The sequence below is a fragment of the Rhinatrema bivittatum genome, chromosome 2, assembly GCF_901001135.1.
Source record: "Rhinatrema bivittatum chromosome 2, aRhiBiv1.1, whole genome shotgun sequence".
Taxonomy (NCBI): Eukaryota; Metazoa; Chordata; class Amphibia; order Gymnophiona; family Rhinatrematidae; genus Rhinatrema; species Rhinatrema bivittatum.
Genome location: NC_042616.1, coordinates 457091319 through 457117278, shown reverse-complemented (window position 1 = coordinate 457117278; position 25960 = coordinate 457091319). Strand labels below are relative to the sequence as shown.

General features: G+C 44.5%; 1 protein-coding gene across 1 annotated transcript in view; it reads left to right on the top strand.

Annotated features, from left to right (window-relative positions):
* Window positions 1-25960, top strand: part of FOXRED2 (FAD dependent oxidoreductase domain containing 2) — a 72113-nt gene that overhangs the window by 1689 nt on the left and 44464 nt on the right. Inside the window, exon 2 of the mRNA XM_029590413.1 lies at window positions 20733-21284. Within this exon, the coding sequence (XP_029446273.1) occupies window positions 20733-21284 (552 nt within the window). The remainder of the gene's footprint in view (window positions 1-20732; window positions 21285-25960) is intronic.

Genomic DNA, 25960 nt, shown 5'->3' with positions numbered 1-25960 from the left:
AGCGCCGAATCGCAGGGGTCGCACAGGCGCGCATTCATTCACTGCCGGTGGGGGCTGCCGGGAGAGGCAGCCCCCACCGGCAGTGAATGAATTCATTCATTCACTGCCGGGAGAGGCAGCCCCCACCGGCAGTGAATGCGCGCCTGTGCGGACCCGGCCTAGATTTAACACGCGACCACCCGCCGGCCGTCTCGAACTAACGCGTGTCCCCCCGCCGCCGCTGCCGCCGCCCGGAACAGGCGCCCACCCGCCCGCGGCTTAGATTTAACACGCGACCACCCGGCTCCCGCCGCCGCCGGCCGCCTGGACCCACGCGGCCGTCTGAAACTAACGCGCGTCCACCCCCCGCCGCCCGGAACAGGCGCCCACCCGCCCGCGGCCTAGATTTAACACGCGACCACCGGCCCCCCGGATCCCGCCGGCCGCCTGGACCCACGCGGCCCTCCGACAGGTATTTAAAAATTTTGATTTTTACACTTCCTGGTACCTGTCATTTCAAATGTCATTTGAAATGACAGGTACCAGCGCACCCTGGTTACTGTATAGGCGCTGTATTAAGCGCCTATACAGTAAAATGAGTTACGCGCCCATAACCCTTCCCTACCGCTTTAAAGCCGCGGCATGCATTTGCATGCGATTAGAGGAGAGTATCGGGGAGTTAGTGAAGAGAACTGTGCGTGCGGGGAGGAAGGGTGCGCCTGACACTACCGCACTGTTTCTACCGCGGCCTTACTGGATCGACCTGCTTATTGGCAGAAGCGGCGGCTGTCAGCGGGTTTGACAGCCGACGCTTAATTTTATTGGCGTTGGTTGTCGAACCCGCTGACAGCCACGGGTGCGGTAAACGGACCCCTTCGACTTAATATTGCTATGATATTAAGTCGGAGGTTGTACAGAAAAGAAGTTTTTTTCTGTACACTTGCCCGGTGCTGTCCGAAATTAACTCCTGCCTTTCTGAAAGTAAAATGTGCGGCTTGGCCGCACATTTTACTTTCTGTATTGAGCGTGACTAATAGGCTCAACATGCATTTGCATGTGATGCACGCTATCAATTTCAGGGAGGTTGGTCACGTGTTTTCCTCGTGCTATTACCCCTTACTGTATAAGGGGTAATAATAGCATGTCGAAAACGTGCATCCAAACGGGGGCTAACGGTGCGCACCGTTCTGTATTGGCCTGACAGTGCGCTCAGACGAGCGCACTGTTAACCCGCAGTTGGATGCGGGATAAATAGGCGCTAATCCACCCCTAATGCAATAGGGGGATTAGCGCCTATTTATCACGCGTCCGACGCGGAGTGAATGAGATAGCGGTCATCAGATGCAAATGCATGTGAATGAGCCTATTGCTCATTCACTCCGAATGCAAAAAGATAAATTGCGTCTCAGAGCAGGGGTTAATAGCTGAGCGCAGGTAAAAGAAGTACAGAAAAACAGGAAAAAAATGCTTTTCTGTACTTCTTTTTTAAAGTAAAAAAAAAACAAACTCAGCAGCCGTTTTCATTATTGGCAGACAGGCAGGTTATGAAAACCGAGGCCGAGTTTACCAGCATTGGTCTTCATAACCGGCAACCTTGCGGGCGCCATGTGTGCATTAAAAAAGCAGGCGCTGAAAAGTCAGCTTGCTTTTAGCGCACATAATTACATCAGTCCCAAGGTAACAAGCATCGGGGGTAACTTGCTTGATGCCACAGTCAACGGAAGAGGGTGGCAGGAAATTCGAATCAAACAGTTACCAACAAGGGCCCTGAACTTGGTGGTCGGTGAAACAGATAAGTATGGGAAAATAAGTGTGGGAGCTTGCTGGGCAGACTGGATGGGCCGATTGGGCTTTTTCTGCCGTCATTTCTATGAGTCCTTTGGTCACTGATGGACTGTAATGTGCAGGTAACGAAAAACCTGAAGATGCTAAGCAATTATATACAAAAGCAGTGTTTAGTTGTGAGATCATGGTCCACGAGCCTGGAGTGTAGTACTGTGATATCAAAGGGTTTGTGTAATATCGCTATAAACACCCTCTTCCTAGTATCTAATTATTTTTATTTTTCTTCTTGAACGTGCAGTTATAATGTAACTAGTTACTTGTACTTAACTGTATTATAGAGTAATTAATATACATGATAGCTATTCAGTTCTACCTAGTGAAACAAAGTACCTTCAAGCAATTAATCTTCAGCCTCACACAATATCGATTCCTTTTTCTATAATTTTTAAACTTTACTTAAGTCATATCTTGTTCAGGTGACTTAGTAAAGGAAATCAGGTCTGATGAGAGTGAGGTAGAGGGCATAGTGGTACTGGGGCATCTCAATAATACATTTTAGGGGAGGAAAAAAGCACTGTAACGCTGACATAATTGGCATGTCTGTGTAAATAAATAAAATTAGCGGGCAAACAGAGGTGAAAAGGGAACTGTAAAAGAAAAACAAGAGTGGATCATACAGAAACCAAACAGCATGAAAATAAAATGAAAATCATGAAATTAAATGTAGCTAAATAACAGCCTGTCTATGTGTATTAATCATCACTGTGTACAATTCTGGTCGCCGCATCTCAAAAAAAATATAATTGCGATGGAGAAGGTACAGAGAAGGGCTACCAAAATGATAAGGGGAATGGAACAACTCCCCTATGAGGAAAGACTAAAGAGGTTAGGACTTTTCAGCTTGGAGAAGAGACGACTGAGGGGGGATATGATAGAGGTGTTTAAAATCATGAGAGGTCTAGAACGGGTAGATGTGAATCGGTTATTTACTCTTTCGGATAGTAGAAAGACTAGGGGTTACTCCATGAAGTTAGCATGGGGCACATTTGAAACTAATCGGAGAAAGTTCTTTTTTACTCAACGCACAATTAAACTCTGGAATTTGTTGCCAGAGGATGTGGTCAGTGCAGTTAGTATAGCTGTGTTTAAAAAAGGATTGGATAAGTTCTTGGAGGAGAAGTCCATTACCTGCTATTAAGTTCACTTAGAGAATAGCCACTGCCATTAGCAATGGTTACATGGAATGGACTTGGTTTTTGGGTGCTTGCCAGGTTCTTGTGGCCTGGATTGGCCACTGTTGGAAACAGGATGCTGGACTTGATGGACCCTTGGTCTGACCCAGTATGGCATTTTCTTATGTTCTTATGTTCTTATGAGTGCCTAGAAGATAAGTATGTTATTACTCTAAAAAAAACCAAACATGCAAAACTAGTGGCAATCCTAAATAGCAAAAATTCAAAAAGGAAACAAGATAGATAAAAAAAAAAAATCTAGGAACAAAATGCAAGATATTATAAAGATAGTTTAGTTTAGAAAGAACCATTCATGAATGCGTGATGTCCAAAAAATATCCTGCTCCTTGGACAAAAGCGTTAACATGTGTCTGTAGATCAGAGAGAACAGATCCTTACTTTCGTGCCGATTCAGTAAAGTCCGCGGGAGAGCGGGTGAACGCCTGCTCTCCCGGCGCAAGCACAGGCCACTCGCCTGTGCGCGCGATTCTGTATTTAAATTAGGTGGTGCGGTAGAAACGGGCAAAAGGAGGCGCTAGGGACACTAGCACATCCCTAGCGCCTCCTTTTGACCCGGAGCGGCGGCTGTCAGCGGGTTTGACAGCAGACGCTCAATTTTGCTGATGTCTGTTCTCAAGCCTGCTGACAGCCACGGGCTCGGAAACTGGACGCCGGCAAAATTGAGCATCCGGTTTTCGGCCCGACAGCCGCCGGCCCATTTTAAAATTATTTTTTCTTTTTTTACCCTTCAGGTCCTCCGACTTAATATCGCCATGATATTAAGTTGGAGGGTGCACAGAAAAGTAGTTTTTACTGCTTTTCTGTTTACTTTCCCGGTGCCGGCAAAAACTAGCGCCTACCTTTGGGTAGGCACTAATTTCTTATAGTAAAATGTGCGGCTTGGCTGCACATTTTACTTTCTGTATCGCTCGGGCATACCTAATAGGGCCATCAACATGCATTTGCATGTTGATGGCCCTATTAGGTGCCGCGGGTTGGACGCGCGTTTTCCGCCCCTTACTGAATAAGGGGTAAGGGAAAACGCGCGTCCAAGGGCAGGTTAACAGTGCGCTCTGTTGGAGTGCACTGTACTGTATCGGCCTGTTTGTGTAGTACTTGTGAAATTTCATGGTTTCCCATAATATGATGTACAGTATCAGCCAGTTGTCTATGAACTTCAGAAATATATTCCTGTCTATTATCATTACAGCACCTCCCCTTTATCAGCTGGCTTTATAATTCACAATTCTCTGTCAATGATCTCCTAGCTTGATATTCATTCCTAATGAACTGAACAAATTCCTCTATTCTCTGTATTCTAATACCTCAGTATCCCTGAGGACCAGCTTATAAAAGTATATAAGGAGGTCCTCAGGGCCCACTGTATTCACAGTAAAGGTGTAGTCTGACTAATGTCTGTTATTTATTTATATTGTGCTTTTTGGCCATTCAAAGCAGATTACATTCAGGTACTGTGGGTATTTCCCTGTCCCCTCAGGGCTTACAATCAAACAGGCTGATACAGTAAAGTTTGCGGGAGAGTGGGCAAGTGCCCGCTCTCCCGGCGCATGTTAGGCCAGTGTCCTGTGCACGTGATACAGTAAAACAAAATATTTAAATTAGGGCCCGCGGTAAAAAGAGGCGCTAGGGACACTGGCGCGTCCCTAGCGCCTCTTTTTGGACAGGAGCGGCGGCTGTCAGCGGGTTTGACAGCCGACGCTTAATTTTGCCGGCGTTGGTTCTCGAGCCTGCTGACAGCCACAGATTCAAAAACTGGACGCCGGCAAAATTGAGCATCCGGTTTTCAACCCGCGAGCCACGGGCTGATTCTAAATTTTTTTATTTTTTTATTTTTAACTTTTTTTAACTTTTGGGACCTCCGACTTAATATCGCCATGATATTAAGTCGGAGGTCCCAAGTGCATTAAGTGCACAGAAAAGCAGTAAAAACTGCTTTTCTGTGCACTTCCCCGGCGCTGGCAGAAATTAGCGCCTACCTTTGGGTAGGCGCTAATTTCTTAAAGTAAAATATGCGGCTTGGCTGCACATTTTACTTACTGTATCGCGCGGGAATCACTAATAGGGCCATCAACATGCATTTGCATAGCCACACGCTTACTGTGCCGGGCGCATAACTTTGATCTTTGCGCATAACAGTGCGCACCAAACCTAAGTGCACAACTTCGACGCACACAACTGTTTTCCTAGCATGTAGCAGATGGACTCAGGACCAATGGTATAGTGTAGTGATAGCAGTTGGAGACGGATCAGATTTCAATCTGACGTCAGCCCCTGGTACATATACCCCTGCAGGAAGTGCAGCTCTTCAGTATTTTCCATCTCCATAGCAGTTAGGGACTATCTGCACGCTCTCGCAGCGTTGGAACCAATTCAACGAAGAAAACCCAAATTTGAAGACAAATCTACCTCTGAAGACGAGCCCCGCTCTCCTGCTGTGATACCCTCGGGTCCCTCCCCCAGTTGAGATTTCCCAAGGTGATTTCCGTGGTCCCTTGGAGGTGAGCCTCGGTCCGGTGGCCGAATTGCGGCGAGGACTGAGCCCCCGATCTTGGGCACGGCTGAGAGGCAGCGGGTGCACCCTTGAGCGCAGCGGTGAAGGTATTTGCCCTCTCCCCCCGCAGCCAGAGACTGCCCGGAACAAAACCGGGAAGCACCAAAGACAAGGTAAGGTAGAAATCTTCAGCGTTGACGCCGGTCTCCGAGGTTCGAGGAGTCGCACAGGTCGCCGGCCGGGACCAGTGCCGCCGGGTTGATCCACCCTAGCAGGGCCAGGCCCCGGTTAAATCCTAGGGTCTACACACGTGGAGTCCCTCCGAGGTGGTCGCCATATTGCCCACGTGGTTGCCATTGCCATCTTGGCCCTATTCGCCGCTCCGCTCGTAGTCCCTGGCTGGGCGCACAAATTACATGTGCGCATAAAGTTACACATATTCCTTGTGCACATAAGTTACACACACACAAGATATACGCGTGTCGTGCGCCTACTGGGCTAAGCGCATAACCACGACTTGGGCGCACAACTGCGCGCACAACCCACACGTGCCTGCTTATCCCAGACCAGGAGCAACACCCCTGAGAAGTCATGGAACCAGCAGTATCATTCCTTGCGGACGCTGCTTCCGATCTGGTGCGCACAGCGGCCAGAGGAGTGTCATCGGCAGTGGCTGCCAGGAGACAAATCTGGCTCCGAAGCTAGTCGGCCAACGCATCTTCCAAAACACGCCTCACAAGGATGCCCTTCAAAGGATCCCTCCTGTTCGGCAGCGAGCTAGAGAAACTGGCCAACAAATGGGGCAAGTCCCCATTGCCGCGCCTTCCGGAGGACAGGTCGAAGAGGAACCAGCGACCCTTCGCCTGGTCCTCCAGGAGCAGAAGTTCACAGCGCTTCAACCCATACAGAAACAACTATCAAGCGCCCCGCCCTATGGGCAGGAACCAGTCCTTTCGGACCATGCACAACAAGAGGGGAACCAGCTCGGGTACAGGCCCCAGCTGTACCCCACAATGAGATTCAGCCGACCCGTCCACGGGAAGAAGCCATAGGGGGCAGACTAGCCCTATTCTACCACAGATGGGTCGAGATAACTTAGGACAAGTGGGTCCTAGCCATCATTCGGGAGGGGTACTATCTGGATTTTCTACGAATCCCTCCGGACAAGTTCGTGGAGTCCCCCTTCCACGACCTCCGCGGGAATGGGCAGATTTTGCGGCCCTTCACACATCCGGAGAGACGCAGCAGACCGGGAGCCCTGAGTGTAACCATCTGCGGTCCTTCAGCGGCTGCTGCAGCAGAGGGTTTGCAGAGCCACAAGGAGGAGGGAAGGCCTTCTTTCTGAAGATCCTCTGAGCAGGTGTAGGTATTCACTGTCATGGCAGGGCCTGCAGCCGTTGGGAGAATTCGTCTTGCCCTCATAACATCAGACGCCTCCGGCTTTTTTCCTTCCCAGAACTATGTTTGGATGGGGGCCATTGATACTGTGGAGAAAACCGGCCCTCAAAGAGGGATTTCTGCAGCCTGACAGGAGCATTTTTGCTGGCAGGCTCTGCGGCTATTCAAAGAGAGCTGTAACTTTCAATTGTTTGTCCTGCGTGCAGGACAAGCTGCAAGGCAGAGGGAAGTAGATGGCCCTGTTACCTTGGCAGTTCACACTGGCAGTGCCAGCCACCAGTTTGGGGTATCCCATGTGACCACATATTTGCCATTCGTACTGATACCTATTAGAGGTTCTCGGGGCAGAAAAGCTCTTATGTTTCCTTGTGCACAGGTGGTGTGAACTTGGCAAGACCATGCGTTCAGCACAGGCCTCAATTCAGAGGGCATCATGTTAAAGGCATTATGAAGGCTTACATTTTAAGCCATGCAGGGAGAGCCTGTTTTACTATCATATTCCTTGTGTGCTTGTTGGAAAGTTCCCGGGCTCCAAGTAAAATGTACCACTTGCTCCTCCCTCGGACTCCGTGGGTCTCTGTCCTTCTCAGTTCCTGCTCTTAAAACATTTTGTGTGGTGAAAACGAAAAAAAAAAAAAAAGGAACTAGTTCCTGAGTGTTGGAGTCCAGGATCTTCTTCCACGCAGGGGTGTAATGCCCATCTGCTGTAGGCTGGCTAATGAACTTTGGTCTCCTAGGAGACCTCCTCCATTGGATTCCCTTCTGGCCATTAGGGGAGTGGATCATGGTGGAAGATAGTCCCTTGGAAAACCAGGAATAAGGAGAGTTTGCCTCTGAAGGGGGCTCTTCCGTTTTCAGATTATTCTAGAAAAGAGGGGCTTGTTCTCGCTCTAGATTAATGCCATGGTATTGGCCATAAACTGCAATACAGGGCACCAGCTTCAAAATCTGAGGCCTTTCTTAGTAAGTATTCCCTTTTTAGGGTTACTGTTTGGACAAGATCTGAGAGGGTTGAGTCCCAGTGATTCACAGGCTGCCAGAGGATAGTATCCGCTGGCCTTAGGCTTGTTTGTTTGGAGTCATGGTAGCTTTGATAATGTCAAAAGAGTCAGTCAGGAGACGTAATGCTCTGCCCACAAACCGATCAGCCCATTTTATAGGGTGATGAAGACAAGAATTGTTGATACAAGGATTTCTCCAGATACTCAGCCGGCTCCTGGAGAGTCGGTGGGTCTCCTTCCCAAAGCAATTCTGGTAGGCAGCTGGTTACAGTGGCTCTACTGTGAGTGATTCGTTGCCCCATCAGGCCAGTGGTTCTGGTCATGGTATGGAACAGATTCTCCCTAGACGTTGCCACTCCTTTGATACCAGCGCCTTCATGGTTTTTCCCAGTGTGTCAGCCTCCAAGAGCGAGTGGTAAAGGCTGCTCTGGGGAGGCTTCACAGCTTGATATCTGTGTTTCAGTGTTATGCGAGACTCGTGGTTTAGGTCAGTACTCCTGTTTGGGATTCCGATTGGAAAAAGACTTGTCTCTTTTGGTTCTCCCTTGGTCAGAAGAGGGGGTCGACAGATGTCTTGGGATGCCTCACTGCAGACTACTCCGTCAGACTGGCAGTGAGGCACAAGGTGTTCTCGTCTTCCTTGGACCTATTAGAAGCTTCTGACAAATTCCCATCTGGGAGGATCTCTAGAGGATTCTCTTCTTGGTTTGTATTCGAGGGAAGCATTTCCACTTTTGACTTCTGCTCTTTTGACTTGCCTTGGTGGCAAAAACCTTCACTCCAGGGTCGGAGGAATACATCCCATCCTTACTGCGATCTGTACGTTTTTCTTTGAAGGCTAAGGAGTACCTGTCAACTTCGTCCAAGGGGGTTCAGGTTCTCAGAGTCTTCGGCTGAATGATGAGCTGCTCAGGAAGTCTGGTGCCTTCCAGTCTCTGGGTTTGCTGGGGGCTTGTCTTGATACCAGGGTAGGCAGAGGCTTTGTGACTCAGATGAGAGTCAGTAAATAGTTAGCTTAGTATGAGGCCTATCCCATGGATATCCCTGGGAATAGGAATATAACCTCCTGGGTTCCATAATAGCCTCTCTGGATCTAATTCCTTGAGCCAGAGCTCACCTGTGGTTTCAGATGTGTCTGTTTTCCTTCTAATCCCCACAGTCAAAGCACTATGGGGTGCTTATCTCTCTTCCACTCCATCAGGGATGGCTGACTTGTGTGGCAGGTACCATGGTCCTTCAAAAGGAATGAATCTGGATTCTCCCAGATTGGTTGTTGACATGTTGGATGTAAGCCTAATGCATTCTGTCATGCTTCCCCCACCCCCACCCCACACAGCTCAAAGGATCTGATCCAAGGAAGAAGAAGCGTGCAGTCTATAAACAGACCAGAAACCAAGGCTATCGGGCAGCTCTTGATGGTTGCTTATGTAAACAGGCAAGAGAACCTTGGAGACCAATGATAGTCCAGAAAGCAAGCAGGTTGTTCTGGTGGGTAGAGCAGAATTTACTGCAGTTTTTTTTTAGCAAAGATAGCACACATTTACACTGACTTACTCAACAGGAAGAATTTGGTCTTCAGAATGTGTTAGCTTGGATTGAAAAGTTTTCCAGAACAGAATAAATTATGGGGATCTCCCACAATTAAATTTGATGGGACATTGTAAGATTCCAAGACCAACAGATTCTTCAGCCATGGGGGTGGGAGGTGGAAGAGGTCGGAGACTGCTTGTAGCCTGGTATGCCAGGAACTGGCTTTGTTTGTTTTTGTTTTTTTATCCTAAACTCTGGAATTTTTATCTTAAACTCTGGAATTTGTTGCCAGAGAATGTTGTTAGTGCAGTTAGTATAGCTGTGTTTAAAAAAAGGATTGGATAAGTTCTTGGAGGAGAAGTCCATTACCTGCTATTAAGTTCACTTAGAGAATAGCCACTGCCATTAGCAATGGTAACATGGAATAGACTTAGTTTTTGGGTACTTGCCAGGTTCTTATGGCCTGGATTGGCCACTGTTGGAAACAGGATGCTGGGCTTGATGGACCCTTGGTCTGACCCAGTATGGCATTTTCTTATGTTCTTATGTTCTTATCAGACTAACACTTGAGTATGTTAGCTCAGATAGGAATATTTTTCTCTTGCTGCTGGAGCCTCATTAGACTTGAGGCTTCTTTCAAATGTCTGGCCGTTTCACCCTGGTGGGTGGACATCCCATTCCTGCTGACCTTCCTGCAAAAGAATTTTTGACAAAGGCTGAATTCTTAATTCCCTGGGGATCCCAGTTGCAACTATTTCATGGTACAGACATCAGAACGAGGGAGTTTAGTGTTAAGCATATTTGCCCTACCCTTGAAGCTGTGGCGCCCCCAGTGGAATCTGGATTTGGTTCTTAGAACTTGTCTCCTTAGTCACGTGTTCTTGAAGGATATTCCTTAAAGGTGGTACCCCTAGTGGCCTATGCCCACAGTTACAGATCTTAATTGGCAGTGATCCCTCCTAGTCTTTCCACTTAATTGATCGCTTTCACCAGTGCCATCCTCCTTAACCAAGGTCATTTTTACTTTAGTTAAACAGGCAGTATCTCTTCCAGTATCCCATATAGGGGAATGTGATGGTAAGGGTAGTTTCTTCCCTTATTGAAGGTTCTTTGAACCTTCCTCGGTTATTTTAAAGATGGCTAATCCTTTTTGGCTAACTGATAGACCTTTATCTGGCAAACCTCAAGGGGAGGCAGCTTCAGAATCCTCATTGTCCATATAAATCAAGCAGATGATCCCCCTCAGCCTTTTGTTGAAGGGTCAATAGGTTCCAAAGGTGCTTTGAGCTCATTCTGTGAGGGCTCAGGCTTCCTCTTGAGCAGAATCTACAGCACCCGCAGGATCTGTAAGGCAGCCTCTTGATCTTTGCATTCTCTCATAGATGTTACAGATTAGAGGCGCAAGCCAAGGGAGATACTGCCGTGGGACAGGCGTTCTTGGATAAGCATAGAACATTGGAAGGTCACTGTGGTGGAAGCAGAGGTGATGGAAAAGATTACTTTTGCTTTGCGGAACAAGCCAGAACAGTATGATCAAGTTTGGTAGCCTTACTGGGCATGGAGGAGATCATATTGTGAAGTTTAATGAATTGTGGCCTGGTTTGTTACTCTTCTGATACTATATTTGTAACTTTGTGCCTATGTTCTTTTACTTGCTGTATAATTACAATATATGTGTTTTCTGTGTCATTTTGAAAAATAATTTTAGAAAAAAGATCTTGGCAGTCTGCATTGAGATAGGTTAACCTGCATTTTGTATTATATCGTTATCATCTGAAGAACTCGAAATCTGAGAAGAATCCTCCATTAAACATTTATGTAGATAAAATAATACACATTTGCAATCACTCAGTTTCTTGTATACAGACACCATCACAAGTAATAAGCACGTATTAAAAAGAAATCTGAGTAGCACTGTAGCTCCTTGAAGATTAGATATCACTGGTTCAGTTCTTGCAATGATGATAGCTTCTTAAATGAGGAACAGAACCTCTCCACAACATACACGTATATCTCTTTCAAAGAATTATAGAATTTATGAAAGGAGATGCTCCTAACCGTAAACTTTCTTTTTTTTTTTTGTTTTTAGAATGTTTTATTAGTATTTGCAGAACATGTAAAATAACCAACTGTGACAATAAATATATTCAATAAAGCAATACATAGTACAGCTTAAACCCTGCTTCAAACTTGATTTAACACAGTAGTTCGCAAACTATGATACAAAACAATGTTCCATATACCCCAACATCATATTGTCCTCCCTCCCCCCACCCCGGTTCTCTGCTGCTTATATCCCTGTAGAATGGTATAGTAAAAACAATAAGAAAACTTCCCATAAGCTCAGGATTGGGTACAGTAACAGACACAATGAGAGTACACGGTTCTGGAGTACTCATTATTAAAATGTAAGAAATGTGATAAAGCTAGATGTACACTGGAATGAGAAATGATAAGGTGTAGACCCACCGAAACCTCTGAAAACTAACTATAGTAAAAGGATCCACCAGAGCAAAGGTTTACTAGTAATGTGAAGGTGCCTCCCCACCCGTTGGCTACTCAGAGTTCCATCGCAGAGAGCTATATTGCAAGAAGATAAGTCCAAACCGTAAACTTTCAAATTCATCCACATATAAATTAGTAATTGAGGGAGCCATGGTGGCTCCCATTGCTGTATCTGATATTTACAAGTAAAGCTGTCATTGAAAAATAAATTTTTCTTTGAGAACTATGGTCAACAATATCAAGATGAAAAAGGAGGGCACCTTATGTGGTCTGTCAGCGCATTCCAAACATTTTAGAAATCACCAGAAGTGGCTGATTATCAAGGGTAATCATTATGATAGCTTTGTCCAATACTGAAAAATTGTTCAAAATATTTTTAAAAATTAGTCGTATTTCTAATAAAAGAAGGAATCTTCAATACAAATGGCTTCAAAAATTTGTCAACATATATAGATAAAGGCTCAAGAAGTGAATCATTTTGTCATGGCTTGGAGGTGTAGACCCTGAGACTGCTGACAGACAGGGCCAATGCACGGTATGGAATCGGGAGGCAGAGAAGTGGTTAGGCAGGTAGACTCCATTCAGGAGCAGGAGACAAGCAAGCATCAGGATGGGCAGCAGATGGAAACAAGGTCAGGAACCAGGCTGAGATCTCAATCAGAAGTCAGAAACAGGAACAACCAGACGCAGAGGAATGAAGAAACAGAACCTGTTGCTCAGTCACAAACTTAGAGAAGTGAGTTTCCTTTTTATTTATGTTTATTTAATTAATATTCTGCTTTTTGGCACTTCAACTTGATTTTCATTCAGGTAGTGGCCATCTCAAGTATTAAAAGCGGTTTTCCATTCATCACCTTTTCGTATGCATATGAGATTGTATTCGTCCCAAATATCCAATCTGGTGAAGATTGAAGCTCCTTGAAGCCAAACAAACAATTCAGATATCAACAGCAAGAGGTATTTTTTTTTTTTTTTTATGGTGATGGCATTCAAACCCTGGTAATCAATACCTGGGTGCAAAGAACCATTTTTTCTGCCAATGAAGAAGAAACCTGCTCCAGCAGGCGAAGTGGACAGCCTGATGAAATCTCTCTTGAGATTCTTCCAGCTATCCTCTGACATTGCTTTAGTCTCAGGAATGCAAAGTGAGTATACCCTATTCCGAGGTGGTATTTTGCCAGGCATTAACATAGAAACGATGGCAGAAGAAGACCAAACGGCCCATCCAGCCTGCCCAGTAAACTTTCACAGTTATTTTTCTCAATCTTATCTGTTACTCAGACTGCTGAGTTCAGGGCCCTTATTGGTAACGTTTTGGTTCTAATTTCCTTCCACCCCTGCCATTGATGTAGAGAGCAGTGCTGGAGCTGCATAAAAGTGAAATATCAAGCCTAATTGGTTAGGGGTAGTAACCGCCACAATAAGCAAGCTACTCCCACGTTTATTTGTTTACCCAGCCTGTGCAATTTAGTCCTTATTGGTTGTCTTAATATAAATCCTCTTTTCTTCATTCCTCCCTGCCGTTGAAGCAGTGAGCTGCGCTATATATGTATTCAAAGTGAAGTATCAGGCTTAATTGGTTTGGGGTAGTAACTGCTGCAACAAGTAAGCTACTCCCACACTTATTTGTGAATGCAAATCCTTTGTCCCATATTTCCTCTTGACGTTGAAACATAGAGCAATGTTGGAGTCGCATTAACCATGTGTATGTTTATTGAATAAGGGTATTAATCACCAGGTAGTAGCCGTCATTCCCACAAGCACCCCCATGCCTCTTCTCTTCATTCACATCCTCAAGACTTTATGGATCCACAGTGTTTATCCCACACTCCTTTGAAATCCTTCACAGATTTAGTCTTCACCACTTCCTCCAGAAGGGCATTCCAGGCATCCACTACCCTCTCTGAGAAGAAATACTTCCTGATATTGGTTCTGAGTCTTCCTCCCTGGAGTTTTAAATCGTGACCTCTTGTTCTGCTGATTTTTTTGCAATGGAAAATGTTTGTCGTTGACTTTGGATTATTAAAACCTTTCAAGTATCTGACGGTCTGTATCATATCACCCCTGCTCCTCCTTTCCTCCAGAGTATACATATTTAGATTCTTCAGTCTCTCCTCATAAGGCATTCGATGAAGACCATCCACCTTTTTGGTCTCCCTTCTCTGGACCACCTCCATCCTGTCTCTGTCCCTTCGGAGATACAGTCTCCAGAACTGAGCACAGTACTCCAGGTGAAGCCTCACCAAGGCCCTGTACAAGGGGATAATCACTTCCCTTTTCTTACTCGATATTCCTTTCTTTATGCAGCCCAGCATTCTTCTGGCTTTAGCTATCACCTTGTCACATTGTTTTGTTGACTTCAGATCGTTAGACGCTATCACCCCAAGGTCTCTCTCCTGCTCCGTGCACATCAGCCTTTCACCCCCCATCGAATACATTTTTTTGGATTTCTGCACCCCAAGTATGCATGACTCTGCACTTCTTGGCATTGAATCTCAGCTGCCATATCTTCAACCAATCTTCCAGCTTCCTTAAATCCCGTCTCATTCTCTCCACTCCTTCCGGCGTGTCCAATCTGTTGCAAATCTTAGTATCATCCGCAAATAGACAAACCTTACCTTCTATCCCGTCCGCGATGTCACTCACGAAGATATTGAACAGGACCGGTCCCAACACCGACCCTTGCGGCACTCCGCTCATCACCGCTCTCTCTTCAGAGTAAGTTCCATTTACCATCACATTGTCTTCTGTCCTTTAACCAGTTTGCTATCCAGGTCTCCACCTTGGCACTCACTCACAAGCTTCTCGTTTTATTCATTAGCCTCCTGTGCGGGACCGTATCAAAAGCTTTGCTAAAATCCAAGTAGATGACATTGAGCGCTCTTCCTTGATCCAATTCCTTAGTCACACCATCAGAAAAGTCTATCAGATTCATCTGACAGGACCTTCCCTTGGTGAAACCATGCTGCCTCTGGTCCAGCAATTCTGCTGCTTGTAGATAGTTCACTATTCTTTCCTTCAGCAGCGACTCCAATACTTTTCCCACCACCGAGGTGAGGCTAACCAGCCTGTAGTTTCCAGCCTCTTGTGAAGAGGGACCACTGCCGCTCTTCTCCAATCACTCGGCACCACTCCCTATTCCAGGGATCTATTGAACAGGTCACTCAGCGGAGCCGCCAGCACATCTCTGAGCTCTTTCAGTATCCTGGGATGAACCTCATCAGGCCCCAAGGCTTTATCCACTTTCAGTTTTCCTAGTTCTTCCCATACATTCTCTTCCGTAAACAGAGTTTCATCCATTCCACTCCCCTCCAGTTTCTTGTTAACTAGAGTTGGTCCTTCTCCAGGGTCTTCTTTAGTGAACACCGAACTGAAGTATTCATTTAATATTTCTGCCATTTCTTCATCTGTCTTCACCCATTGATCCTTTTCACTTTCAATTTCACTATACCACTTGGAACTTTTCTCTTTTCACTAATGTATCTGAAAAATGTTTTGTCACCTCACTTTACCTCTTTGGCAATCCTTTCTTCTGCTTTACTTTTCACTTTCTTGATTACTTTCTTCGTCTCCCTCAGTTTTACCAGATATTCTTCCTTGTGAGTCTCCCTTTGGGATCTTCTATATTTCATAAACGCTGTTCTTTTAACTTTTATTTTATCAGCCACCTCCTTTATGAACCAGATAGGTAAGTCTATGGCACAGTAATATGGACAATGGGGTGGGAGAGTCTTGGGCCATTATTTGCCCAATGATGTCTGCAAACGGTGCATAAGCAAAGGCAAGCCTAGAAGAACTGGGAGATCCAATGAGCAGAGTCGCATAGGAGGATATTGTAACATGCTGCTGCTCTGAGGTGGGCATCCTGTACTTTTGGTACCCGACCCAGCACGGTGTCCTACAGCATGGCTTCTGGCATCCTGCCCCTCCACAGCTCACCAGCGCGCACATGTTATAAAATCCGCATGTCCATGTGCACGTGGACGCGCACACACCTTTTAAAATCTACCCCTTAATGTTGTACAAGTGGTATTCAAACTTTGACGAAGCACTTCATTAATAAAAATCATGCTTCAACACTACCACAGGGTCCCCGTTGTCTGCAGATTTAATGACAATGGAACGATCTTGCATCAAAGATAAAGCAATCGCTTCCAATTTAGTCAGATTATGAATACAGTGCAATTTTTTGGCTTTCATGGTGGCAATATATTTCAAAATCTATTCTTTAAATGTATGTACATTAGGATCTAATAGGCCTCGTGGAACCCAAATAGATCTCAAATATACAATTGATGAATCCATAGTGAGTTAACAATCCTTAAGAAGTTGAAACTGTAGTACATGTTTTTAGCAAACCACTTACAGAGGCAATGTTGCAGATAGAATAGCATGTTTCTAATGTCTTTTCTTTGAATTTATGCCTTGGCCTGAATCCAAAAAACATAGGGAAGAAATATCTAAATCACTACCTGAAGAATTACCAGATTATTTATTATTAATCTCCTTAACTTTCTTGGATATCGTCCATGGATAAACATAACCTTTCTTGTGGTCTCCAGCATCTCTGGTGTAGTTGGTAAATTTACATTTGCATAAATTTGGATCTGAAAATATCAATTGACTTTTTAAGGTCTGAAAAATGTGAATCAAAAATATTAGTTGCAACTTCCGATTTCACGAAGGCTAGTTTGGTGTCTAGATCTTGTTTAATGACATTAGTAACCTCTCTAGATTTCTCAATAATTGTGATCATGAGATCCAAAGAACATTTGTTAATAATACTGTTCCAACATTCAATAAATGCTTTATCTTCAGCAAAAAATGCGTAAACCATATGGGATGTGCTCATTTCTGCAATATTGCAGCAAAGTAGCACCATGCAACTCCATTCTTATAGATCTTTTGCATAGATTTAATATCTCTGATCAACTGGAAGAAGAAACAATAGGTTCATCCTGAAATATTTTATTTATTTATTTACTTATTTATTTATTTAAAACTTTTTTTTATACTGACATTCATTTTCATATCACATCGGCTTACAATTAACAGGGTAAAAATAGAACAGAGTTAGAAAGAGGAAAATTCAAGTTACATGTAACAAGGGGATGAAGGAACAAGATGGGCGAGAAGAGGAAAAGAAAGGTCCAGAGGACTAAACAGTGCAATGATTAATAGATTGAAGAATAAGTAGCAACTATGTACACATTTCTGTATTAGCTATAGTCAGAAAACGATTCATTACAAAAGCTTAAATAGATTTGCTGTTTAGGTTTTGTTTTGTTTTGGGGTTTTTTTTGGACCTATTGGGGGAGGGGAGAGTGAGAGAATTATTAAGTATATGTCTGATTAAATTGCCAAGTTTTTAGTTTCTTTTTGAAGGTTTTTGTACAGTGTTCTTGGCGTAGTTCGGTCGGCATGGAATTCCATAGTGTTGGTCCCGCTATGGAAAGCGCGCATTCTTTGGTAGAGATGTGAAGGGATAGTTTGTGGGAGGGTATAGAGAGGGATCTTTTATAGGCCGCTCTAGTGGGTCTGTTGGATTTATGGTATTGCAGGGAGTCATTAAGCCAATGTATATTCTGGTTGTGTAGGGTTTTGTGAGTTGTTGTGAGGGTCTTGTGAAGTATTCTGGAGGGGATCCGAAGCCAGTGTAGATCTCTGAGGATTGGCATTATGTGATCTGACCTGTGGAAGTTGGTGAAGATTCTTGCTGCTGCATTTTGCAGCATTTGGAGGGGTTTGATGAAAATTGCGGGAAGGCCTAAGAGGAGGGTGATGCAATAGTCAATTTTGCTAAATAAGGCGGCTTGAAGGACTGTTCGGAAGTCATTGTGATGGAGGAGGGGGGTCTTAGTTTCTTAAGGACCTGCAGTTTGTAGAAGCACTCTTTAGTAGTGTGGTTGATTACTTTTTTTAAATTCAGATGGCTGTCAAGATTGACCCCTAAGTCCCTTATGTACTGTGAGAAAGGGGAAGGTTGATCAGAGGGGAGGAGGTTGTGGTGGCTAAGAGAGATGAGAAGTAGCTCTCTTTTTGTACTGTTTAGGGCAAGGTTAAGATTAGTTAGGAGGTTGTTGATGGCAGTGAGGCAGTTGTCCCAGGTCTTGAAGGCTTTAGGTAAGGTTTCCGTGATGGGGATGAGTATTTGGATGTCATCCGCGTAAATATAGTGTGTTAGACCAAGGTCTGCAAGAAGTTGGCAAAGAAGAGGTAGGGAGACATTGAAGAGAGTGGGGGAGAGGGAGGAACCTTAGGGAACCCCCACGGGTTAGATTAATGGGGTTGGATTCGTGGATGCCAATTTTGACTTTATAGTGTCTGTTGCTGAGGAAGGAGTTAAACCAGCTGAGGGCAGCTCCGGAGAATACTATTTCGGCAAGGTGATCGATTAGTATAGTGTGGTTGACAGTATCGAATGCAGCAGAGATGTCTAGCATGGCTGGTATGAAGGACTGGCCCTTGTCGAGACCTTTGAGCAGGGTATCTGAGAGGGATATTAGGAGGGTTTCCGTATTGAAGAACTTATGGAAGCCGTATTGTGATGTGAATAAAGTGTTGTGTTTTTCCAGGTAATTCGTAAGTTGTAGGTTGACCACCCTTTCCGTAAGTTTAGCGAGGAATGGGAGGTTGGAGATAGGCCGGAAGTTTTGAAGGGTCAGATGGGTCTAGGTTCGGTTTCTTTAAAATGGGTTTGAGGGTGGCTTGTTTCCAAGTGGAGGGAATTTTTCCGAGGGAAAGGGAGCAGTTAATGATTTCTGATAAAGGCTTGGCAATGATGTCTGGGATGGTAAGAAGAAATTTAGATGGGATGGCGCCCTCTGGGAGTGAGGAAGGTTTCATTCTCTTTAGGAGTGTTGCTATCTCGGAGGCAGATATAGGTTCGAATGAGTTAAGAGTTGCTTGAATTTTTTTGGGTGAGGAGGGATAAGGAGGAGGAGGGGGAGAATCGTGACAAGCTTGTCCACTTTGTTGTGGAAGAAGAGTGCTAGTTCATCACATCTGTTTGTGGCTTCGTTCTCTAAGATAAGGGGCGGTGTTATTTTAGTGAGGTTCGAAACATAGGCGAAGAAGGCCTTGGAATTATATTGGTAGCTGTAGATTTTTTGGGCATAGTCTTTTTTGGTTTTAAGGATTGTGTCTCTGTAGGTGTGGAGAGAGTGTTTATAGGCAGCTAGTAGGGAGGGTGATGGGTCCGTGCGCCATTTCTTTTCCTTGGTTCTTAATTCTTGTTTTAGTGGCTTTAGTTCAGCTGTGTACCATGGTTTTTTAATGTTCTTTGAGTTTGTCTTTGGAGATGAGCAGGCAGATATTGTCAGCAATGTTATTAGTTATCTTGTTCCATGAGTTGTGGGCAGTCTCCATGTTGGTGAAGTCTAGCATGTCTAGGTTGTTTGTGAGGGCAAGGGTTAGCTCCTCTTTGGTGCAAGGTTTTCTGTACTGTATGGTGGTGTTTTGTTTTTGGTTGGGGGTTTGTGCTTTATTTAAGGAGAGCTTGGTCTTTATAATCGAATGGTCTGATCAGGGGACTGGGGTGCAGGTGGGTGGGTCAGCATTAAGGAGGTGGGAGTTTGTGAAGATCAGATCCAGGGTGTGGCCTGCTTTGAGAGTGGGGCTGGAGACAATTTGTTTAAAGCCCATGGCCGAGATGGAGGACGGGAAGGCTTCACAGGAAGGGGGTAGGGGGATGGAGTCGATGTGGAGATTGAAATCTCCGAGGATAACTGCTGGAATTTCCATGTCTATATTCGCGGCAATGAATTCCTGTAATTTTAACATGATCTTGTGAGTAACTGAATGCACTACACCAACTGATGATTGCCATTGCAATAGGAGAAAGCCAAACAATAACCAAGAGGCACCTTTTGGTTTCACATTGCTTAAATTCTCATTCTTATGAGCAATTCAGATTTTTTTGTGATTGACCTAATAGAAAGTTATCCACGCAGGGGAGACCAAGAGATTTTAGCTCAGTTTCAGCAGCGATGGATTTTCAGTTAAATTCTTTGGAAACGAGTGACTAATGATTGCATTTATTTATTTATTTTGTGTTTTTCTATATCGGCATTCGCGAAAGGTATCACATCATGCCGGTTTACAAATAACAAGGGGTGTAAGATACAATAAGAACATTAACAGGTGCGGATCGAAAACGTTGCAGTTACAATAAAACAGGGAAATACACAACTGGGAGCAGTGAAAAGTTGATAGGAAATTAACAGAACAAATTTACAAATTTATGGTATTTACTAAGTAATGGAGTTTCGCAATGATATTGATTATCAATCTACTGGCTCATAGCCTTTGCTTGGGCATCTGAAGTCTCTTCCTCCATTTTTTTTCTTTAATGAACATTATTCACATTTAGCAGAGTGTTTTTTAATATTCTTTTGGGATCGTGCATTTGCAATTTTACCTCCTTGGTCTTGGTGGTTGTTTTGAAAAGTAAAAAAAAAAAAAAAGTTTGCTTATGTGCAGTTTTGATGGAGCATGTACCCAGAGACCAGGTAGGATCTTTTTTTGGGTCTCATCTGAAAAAAGGACCCATGTGTTCCAGAAAGCTCAGCTACAGCATCACCTCTGGATAATCCTTATGCTGGGTCAATAAAAAGTATCACAGCCTAAAGATAATCCAGTTGTACATTGCCCACAAATGTAGCATTTTCAGGTGCTTTATAACAAGATAGCGGCTGCTGCTGCTGTTGTGTGCCTTCAGATGCGAAGGGACATGTAGCATTTTGTAGTCTTCCCAACCTTTCCAAACTATTTTGCTTTTTGTTTTAACAGGTCTGGCTGGGCTGTTGCAGTCATGCCCCAATCCCAAGGGAGGTATCGACCACTCCTGCTTCTGGTTCTCGCCCTGTGGATGGGATGGGCTGGGGCTACTTCTTCTCCCCGACACCAGGATTACTGCATTATCGGGGCTGGCCCCTCGGGCCTGCAGATGGCCTATTTCCTCCAGCAGTCTGGGAGGGACTACGTAATCTTCGAGCGCAGCAACTCGTCCGGGAGTTTCTTTCACCTGTACCCACGCCACCGCAAGCTCCTCAGCATCAACAAGCGATATACAGGCCTCAGCAACCGAGAGTTCAACCTGCGGCACGACTGGAACTCGCTGCTCAGCCACACGGAGCGCCTGCTCTTCAGGCACCACTCTCAGGATTTCTACCCCCATGCCGATGCTATGGTGCGCTACCTCAACTACTTCAGCACAGCGCTCGGGCTCCGGGTGCAGTACAACACCAACATTACCCGTGTCCAGCTGCACACAGACCTGCAGGCCTGGAACGGTCATTATTTCCTCCTGCGTGACCAGAATGGGCAAAGCTACCGGTGTAGGTAATGGCATCCCCAAACATCTGCCCAGGAGCAAGGCGGTCAGAAGTTTGATAGGCAGATTTTGGACCCTGGCTTTCATGATGCAGGAAATAAGGGTGTCTGGGAATGGGGAGAGGGTTTTCCAGGAAAGGAAATAGCAATTTAATCTTAAAATATATAGTTTTCTGGATATTGAGAAGCTGTTATATGCATTCATCGTCATTGCTGTGATGAAATATTTCTTTCTTACTCCTGGTTCTATTCCCTCCCCCCACTCACCTTTTAACTTTCTTTCATGGCTGCATGTTCTAGAATTTCCTTTCCAGCAAGTCTTCCTTCCTCCAAGGACAAAGCAGGATGCCAAGCCTCACACGTGGGCCCGTTCAGTCTCATCTTTTACATAGAGCCCACTGGTCGTGGATCTTTTCTCTCTCTCCGGCTGTTAGGTGTTAATCGAGGTGGCATAAGTCATGTCTTTATGTTTAAGTGTATTTATTGATTTTTAACAATGGTACAACGCATATCAATAAACAGGAGTGGGTTCACTGGGTAATACTTCCCAGTGCCCACATGTTTAAACCATGTATTGTAACAACCCTGTCAACCGTAAAACCCACTTCCCTCCCCCCTCATAGATTAAAATAGGGTTCATTGACATATAAACATTGATAAGTCATGTTTTTTCCTGACTTCTAGTCATTTTATTTCACCTTATTCAGACGCCCCAGAAGCAGAAGGAAGCCAGCGGCTTTGAAAAGTGCTGCCTGTGCGAAAGGCTCATGTCTATCACAAATCCCCCATGATAGATGTGACCTTTGCCCAGGAACCCACCATAATGTCCAGGATATCCCCTCTGTGGGACTGTGACTCCCAGAGGGAATCGATTCTGGCTTGACCTCATGGAAAGGCACTTCATGTGCTCTAAGCCCAGCCCATTGATATCGCCATCGGAGGCATCAAGATCAAGGGACTCGGGAGCCGCACTTCTCACCGGCTGTGTTTCGACATAGAGGAGAATTCAGTTCCTCTCAACATCAAGCACCAGACAGGACCAGGGAAACAGGCTACCGACTGATTCTTCTTCTCTGAAGGGAGCAAAGGGTTCAGCCTCTTAGGTACCAGCATTGTGGAGCTCTGACATGCAGTGGGCAAAGGTCAAGAAACATCAGCATCGGTCTCGGCAGATGTGCCGTGCTGGGAGCGGGGAATGTTCTGGTGGCAGTCTTGGAATTCCCTGCAGCATTCCCAGGGAAAGGAGAGCTTATCCTGGGAATTGCAACAGTCTCCCAGAATGCAGGTGTCCATTACCAGTAAACCTCTGGTGTGCCTGGAAGATGTGGCCTCTCTTCTTGCATCTCGTGCTGGCATTGGCAATTTTTGAGGAGGAGCTGGATGAGAAGATCAAGGAGGCCCTGGTTCATAGGATGCAGATCATCGGTGCACCGGCATCCACTGCATCGGTGTCTTTGCGGACAGATATCAAATCCCTGCTAGAATCCCCGTTGGCATGCAGCAAAAGGGTGCCAATGCCAGTTCCTCGAGCGGACTCAATATAGGATTATTTAATTAATTTAAAAATGCATATCCTGCTTGCTCCCCAGTTCATGGCGGATTACATAAAATAAAGGTGAAAACAAAATTACATAAAACCCAACATGAGACTGAGAAAAATATTTCTGTGCACAGAACAGCTGACTAGATGAAGACAATAGGATAAGGTAAGTTAAGCTAACATAAGACTAATCCACACAATGACATGGTCCGGATATTCTTCCTGGGTAATATGAAAAAATAATACTTTGAGGTCCAAATTGCCTACTGAAACCACTTGGTCAGGGCTGCAGCTTCAGGAATTGTTGCAAAAGGAGTTCTCCTACTTTTTAAAGGGCAATGCAGTCGAGTCTGTTTCACTAGGGAAATAATACTTCCTGATCCCAAATAAAACAGAGGGACTCTGTCCCATCCCAGACCTGAACTATAGTTGTTCCTATCTGTCGTGAAATGGCACTTCATGTAAATCATCAAATAGACTACCCCCACATCTAAAGGCACCCGTTGTCCCAGTAACAGAGAGCACTAATCCTTTGACCTTCCACCAAAAACCTTGAATTTTGGGGCATCTCCAAAACTGATGGCCTGGAGTACCTCTGGTACAACCACACTTCAGGCACAGATCCGAAGTACTCAAATGCAATGTCCGTGCTTGCTGCTGTGAGATATAAAAACAGAGTAAGAATTTATATTGGGTGTCTTTCAAATCGATACTTCCCGTGAGTTGTTTAATTCTTTTAAAATAGTTAACATAAGTTTTTTTTCCATAAGATCAATGGACAACTCTTCCCGCCAGTGACTTCTTTGAGAATAATGGTCCATGGGTTTATGAATTTTTTTTTGTTTTTCAGAAACTTCTAGAACTCCTGAGATAGTGTAGTGAGAAGGGGCACTCCTGATCAAACAAGTCTTAATATAAGTTCTCTTCTCTAGTTGGCGCTCTTGTGTATTTAAAGAGCACACATAGTGCCTCGCTTATAGGTATGCAGAAAAAATGCTTTAGCTCCAAATTTAAAGTTGTTTTGTAATTCCTGAAAAGTGGCCATCTGAACATTGTCTCCATAAAGGTGCCAAACTTTACACAAACCTAGGGAGGCCCATTTGTTAAAAAACAGCCGATCGCATTCCTGGTTGGAAATTCTAGTTACCTGCAATAGGGAGAAATCCTACAATTCAATTTTAGTTAAACGTAGCCCAGCACCATGCCTTCAAAAGTGGCTTGATCAGTTCACTATGTTATATTTGCCTGGGGAGCTGGGAGGCAGTGCAATGCAGAAGATATCTAAGATCTAAGGAAAACCAGCTCTTGTTCTAATGCTCGAGGCATATAATAGCTTTTGTTCATCATCCAATCCCCTATATCTCCAAGTAAATACGCCATATTATACCACCTCAGATTTGCCAGTCCTATTCCCCTCCTCCCCCCCAAATCCCCATCAGAATAGCCAAAGCTTAAGCTATACATGGCTTTCAGTGTCTCTAAAGAAAGACATGAACTAAGGACTCTTATCTCCTATACATTTTTAGAAGTGAGAAAAATTGGTAATGTTTGAAGTAAAGCCATTTTGGCAAAACAATCATCTGAAATAAATTGACCCGTCCAACCGATGATGGTGGCAAATCCACACCCCCCCCAGTTTAAAAGTCAGCGCTTAATGTCATCATATAGTCATTGAAAATTTACTTTATGTAATTTTGTGACATCTTTACAGACAGTAATGCCCAAATATTTGATGGAATCCCCAGCCTACCTCATTGGGAAGGAAGTCCCGAGTAAATTCACTACTGTATCCTGCATTGGATACAGAGTTGTTCAAGTTCAGAGCAAGTCCGGCCAGTGCACCATATCCTGTAAATTCAGTTATTGCTCAAAAGAATTAACCTGGCCTGTAATGTGAAGTAAGATGTCCGCAGAAGCGGCTGCTTTGAATGTATAAGTCACCTGTGGGCCAATAGGAACCCCTGTTATATTAAGATTGCATAATATCTTTTTAAGAAGCGGTTCCAAGGACAGTATGAAAACGGCTGCAGATAGCGGGACATATTGCAAAAGGTCCAAAGAGCGAGCGATTCACTATCACCAAGGCCAAAGGCTTATGGTACAGAGCTTGAGCAGCCTGTAGAAAATAGCCCATTATACCAAATGCTCGCAGAGTCTCCATCATAAAGAACCAGTCCACCTTGTCAAAGGCTTTGTCAGCATCAAACCTTAGGACAAATATTCAGCACAGAGCCTCTGTCTTTTTTTTTTTTTTTTACAAAGCCCACTTGTGCTTCACCTATTAGACTGGCAAACTCTTTACCCAAGTTATCAGCCATAATTTTTGCTATGAGCTTGAGATCAAAAATTTAGTAGGGAGATAGGTCTATAAGACTCTGGGTTTTCCCCCGGTTTTAGAAGTACTGCAATATGGACCTTATTAGAGAAGAAAGGGAATGGTTCAGTTGTTATAACTTCCTCTGTCATACCTCGCAAGGGAAGAAGAAGTAGGTTCATTAGTATCTTGTAAAATTTGGCCGGGAAGCCATCTGGGCGAAGAGACTTCATAAGTTGCGCTCTCTGAATACCTGTCTGAAACTCCATCACATTTTGGATAGGGAGATTCAGTTTTGACTCCTGGTCATTTGTCAACTTAGGCAGTCCAATTGGAAGCTAAATATTCTCATACCTGAGAAGGGTCCGGCAGTTTTGCTGAATATAGCCGGCTGTAATAATCAATGAAAACTCTGCATAACTCTGTTAGTTTGTACCAAGTTGCCAGGAATCCCCCTCATGATCCTAATAAATCGAGCAGCATGCCATCTTTTTGTTAAACTTGATAACAGCCTCCCCACTTAGTTAATATATTGAAAATATTTATATCAATAATAGGTCAGACCCTTTTTGGCTCTTTGATGGTGCAAGGTGTTAAGGGCAATTTGTACTTCCTAAAATCTCGCTTTGTTACTGTTGTAGGTTCTTCTGGAGTGGGGTATTTGCCCTGTAGTCTGGATCACGCAAGACAGACTAAGAAAATAACATCGACTGTCTTTTGTGAAATAATGAAAAACTATATTTTCCTATATAATATATGTACAGAACAGGTGTTTGAGAACACCAGAAACAAATAACAAAACAGACAGATATACAATACTGGAGATGCTGA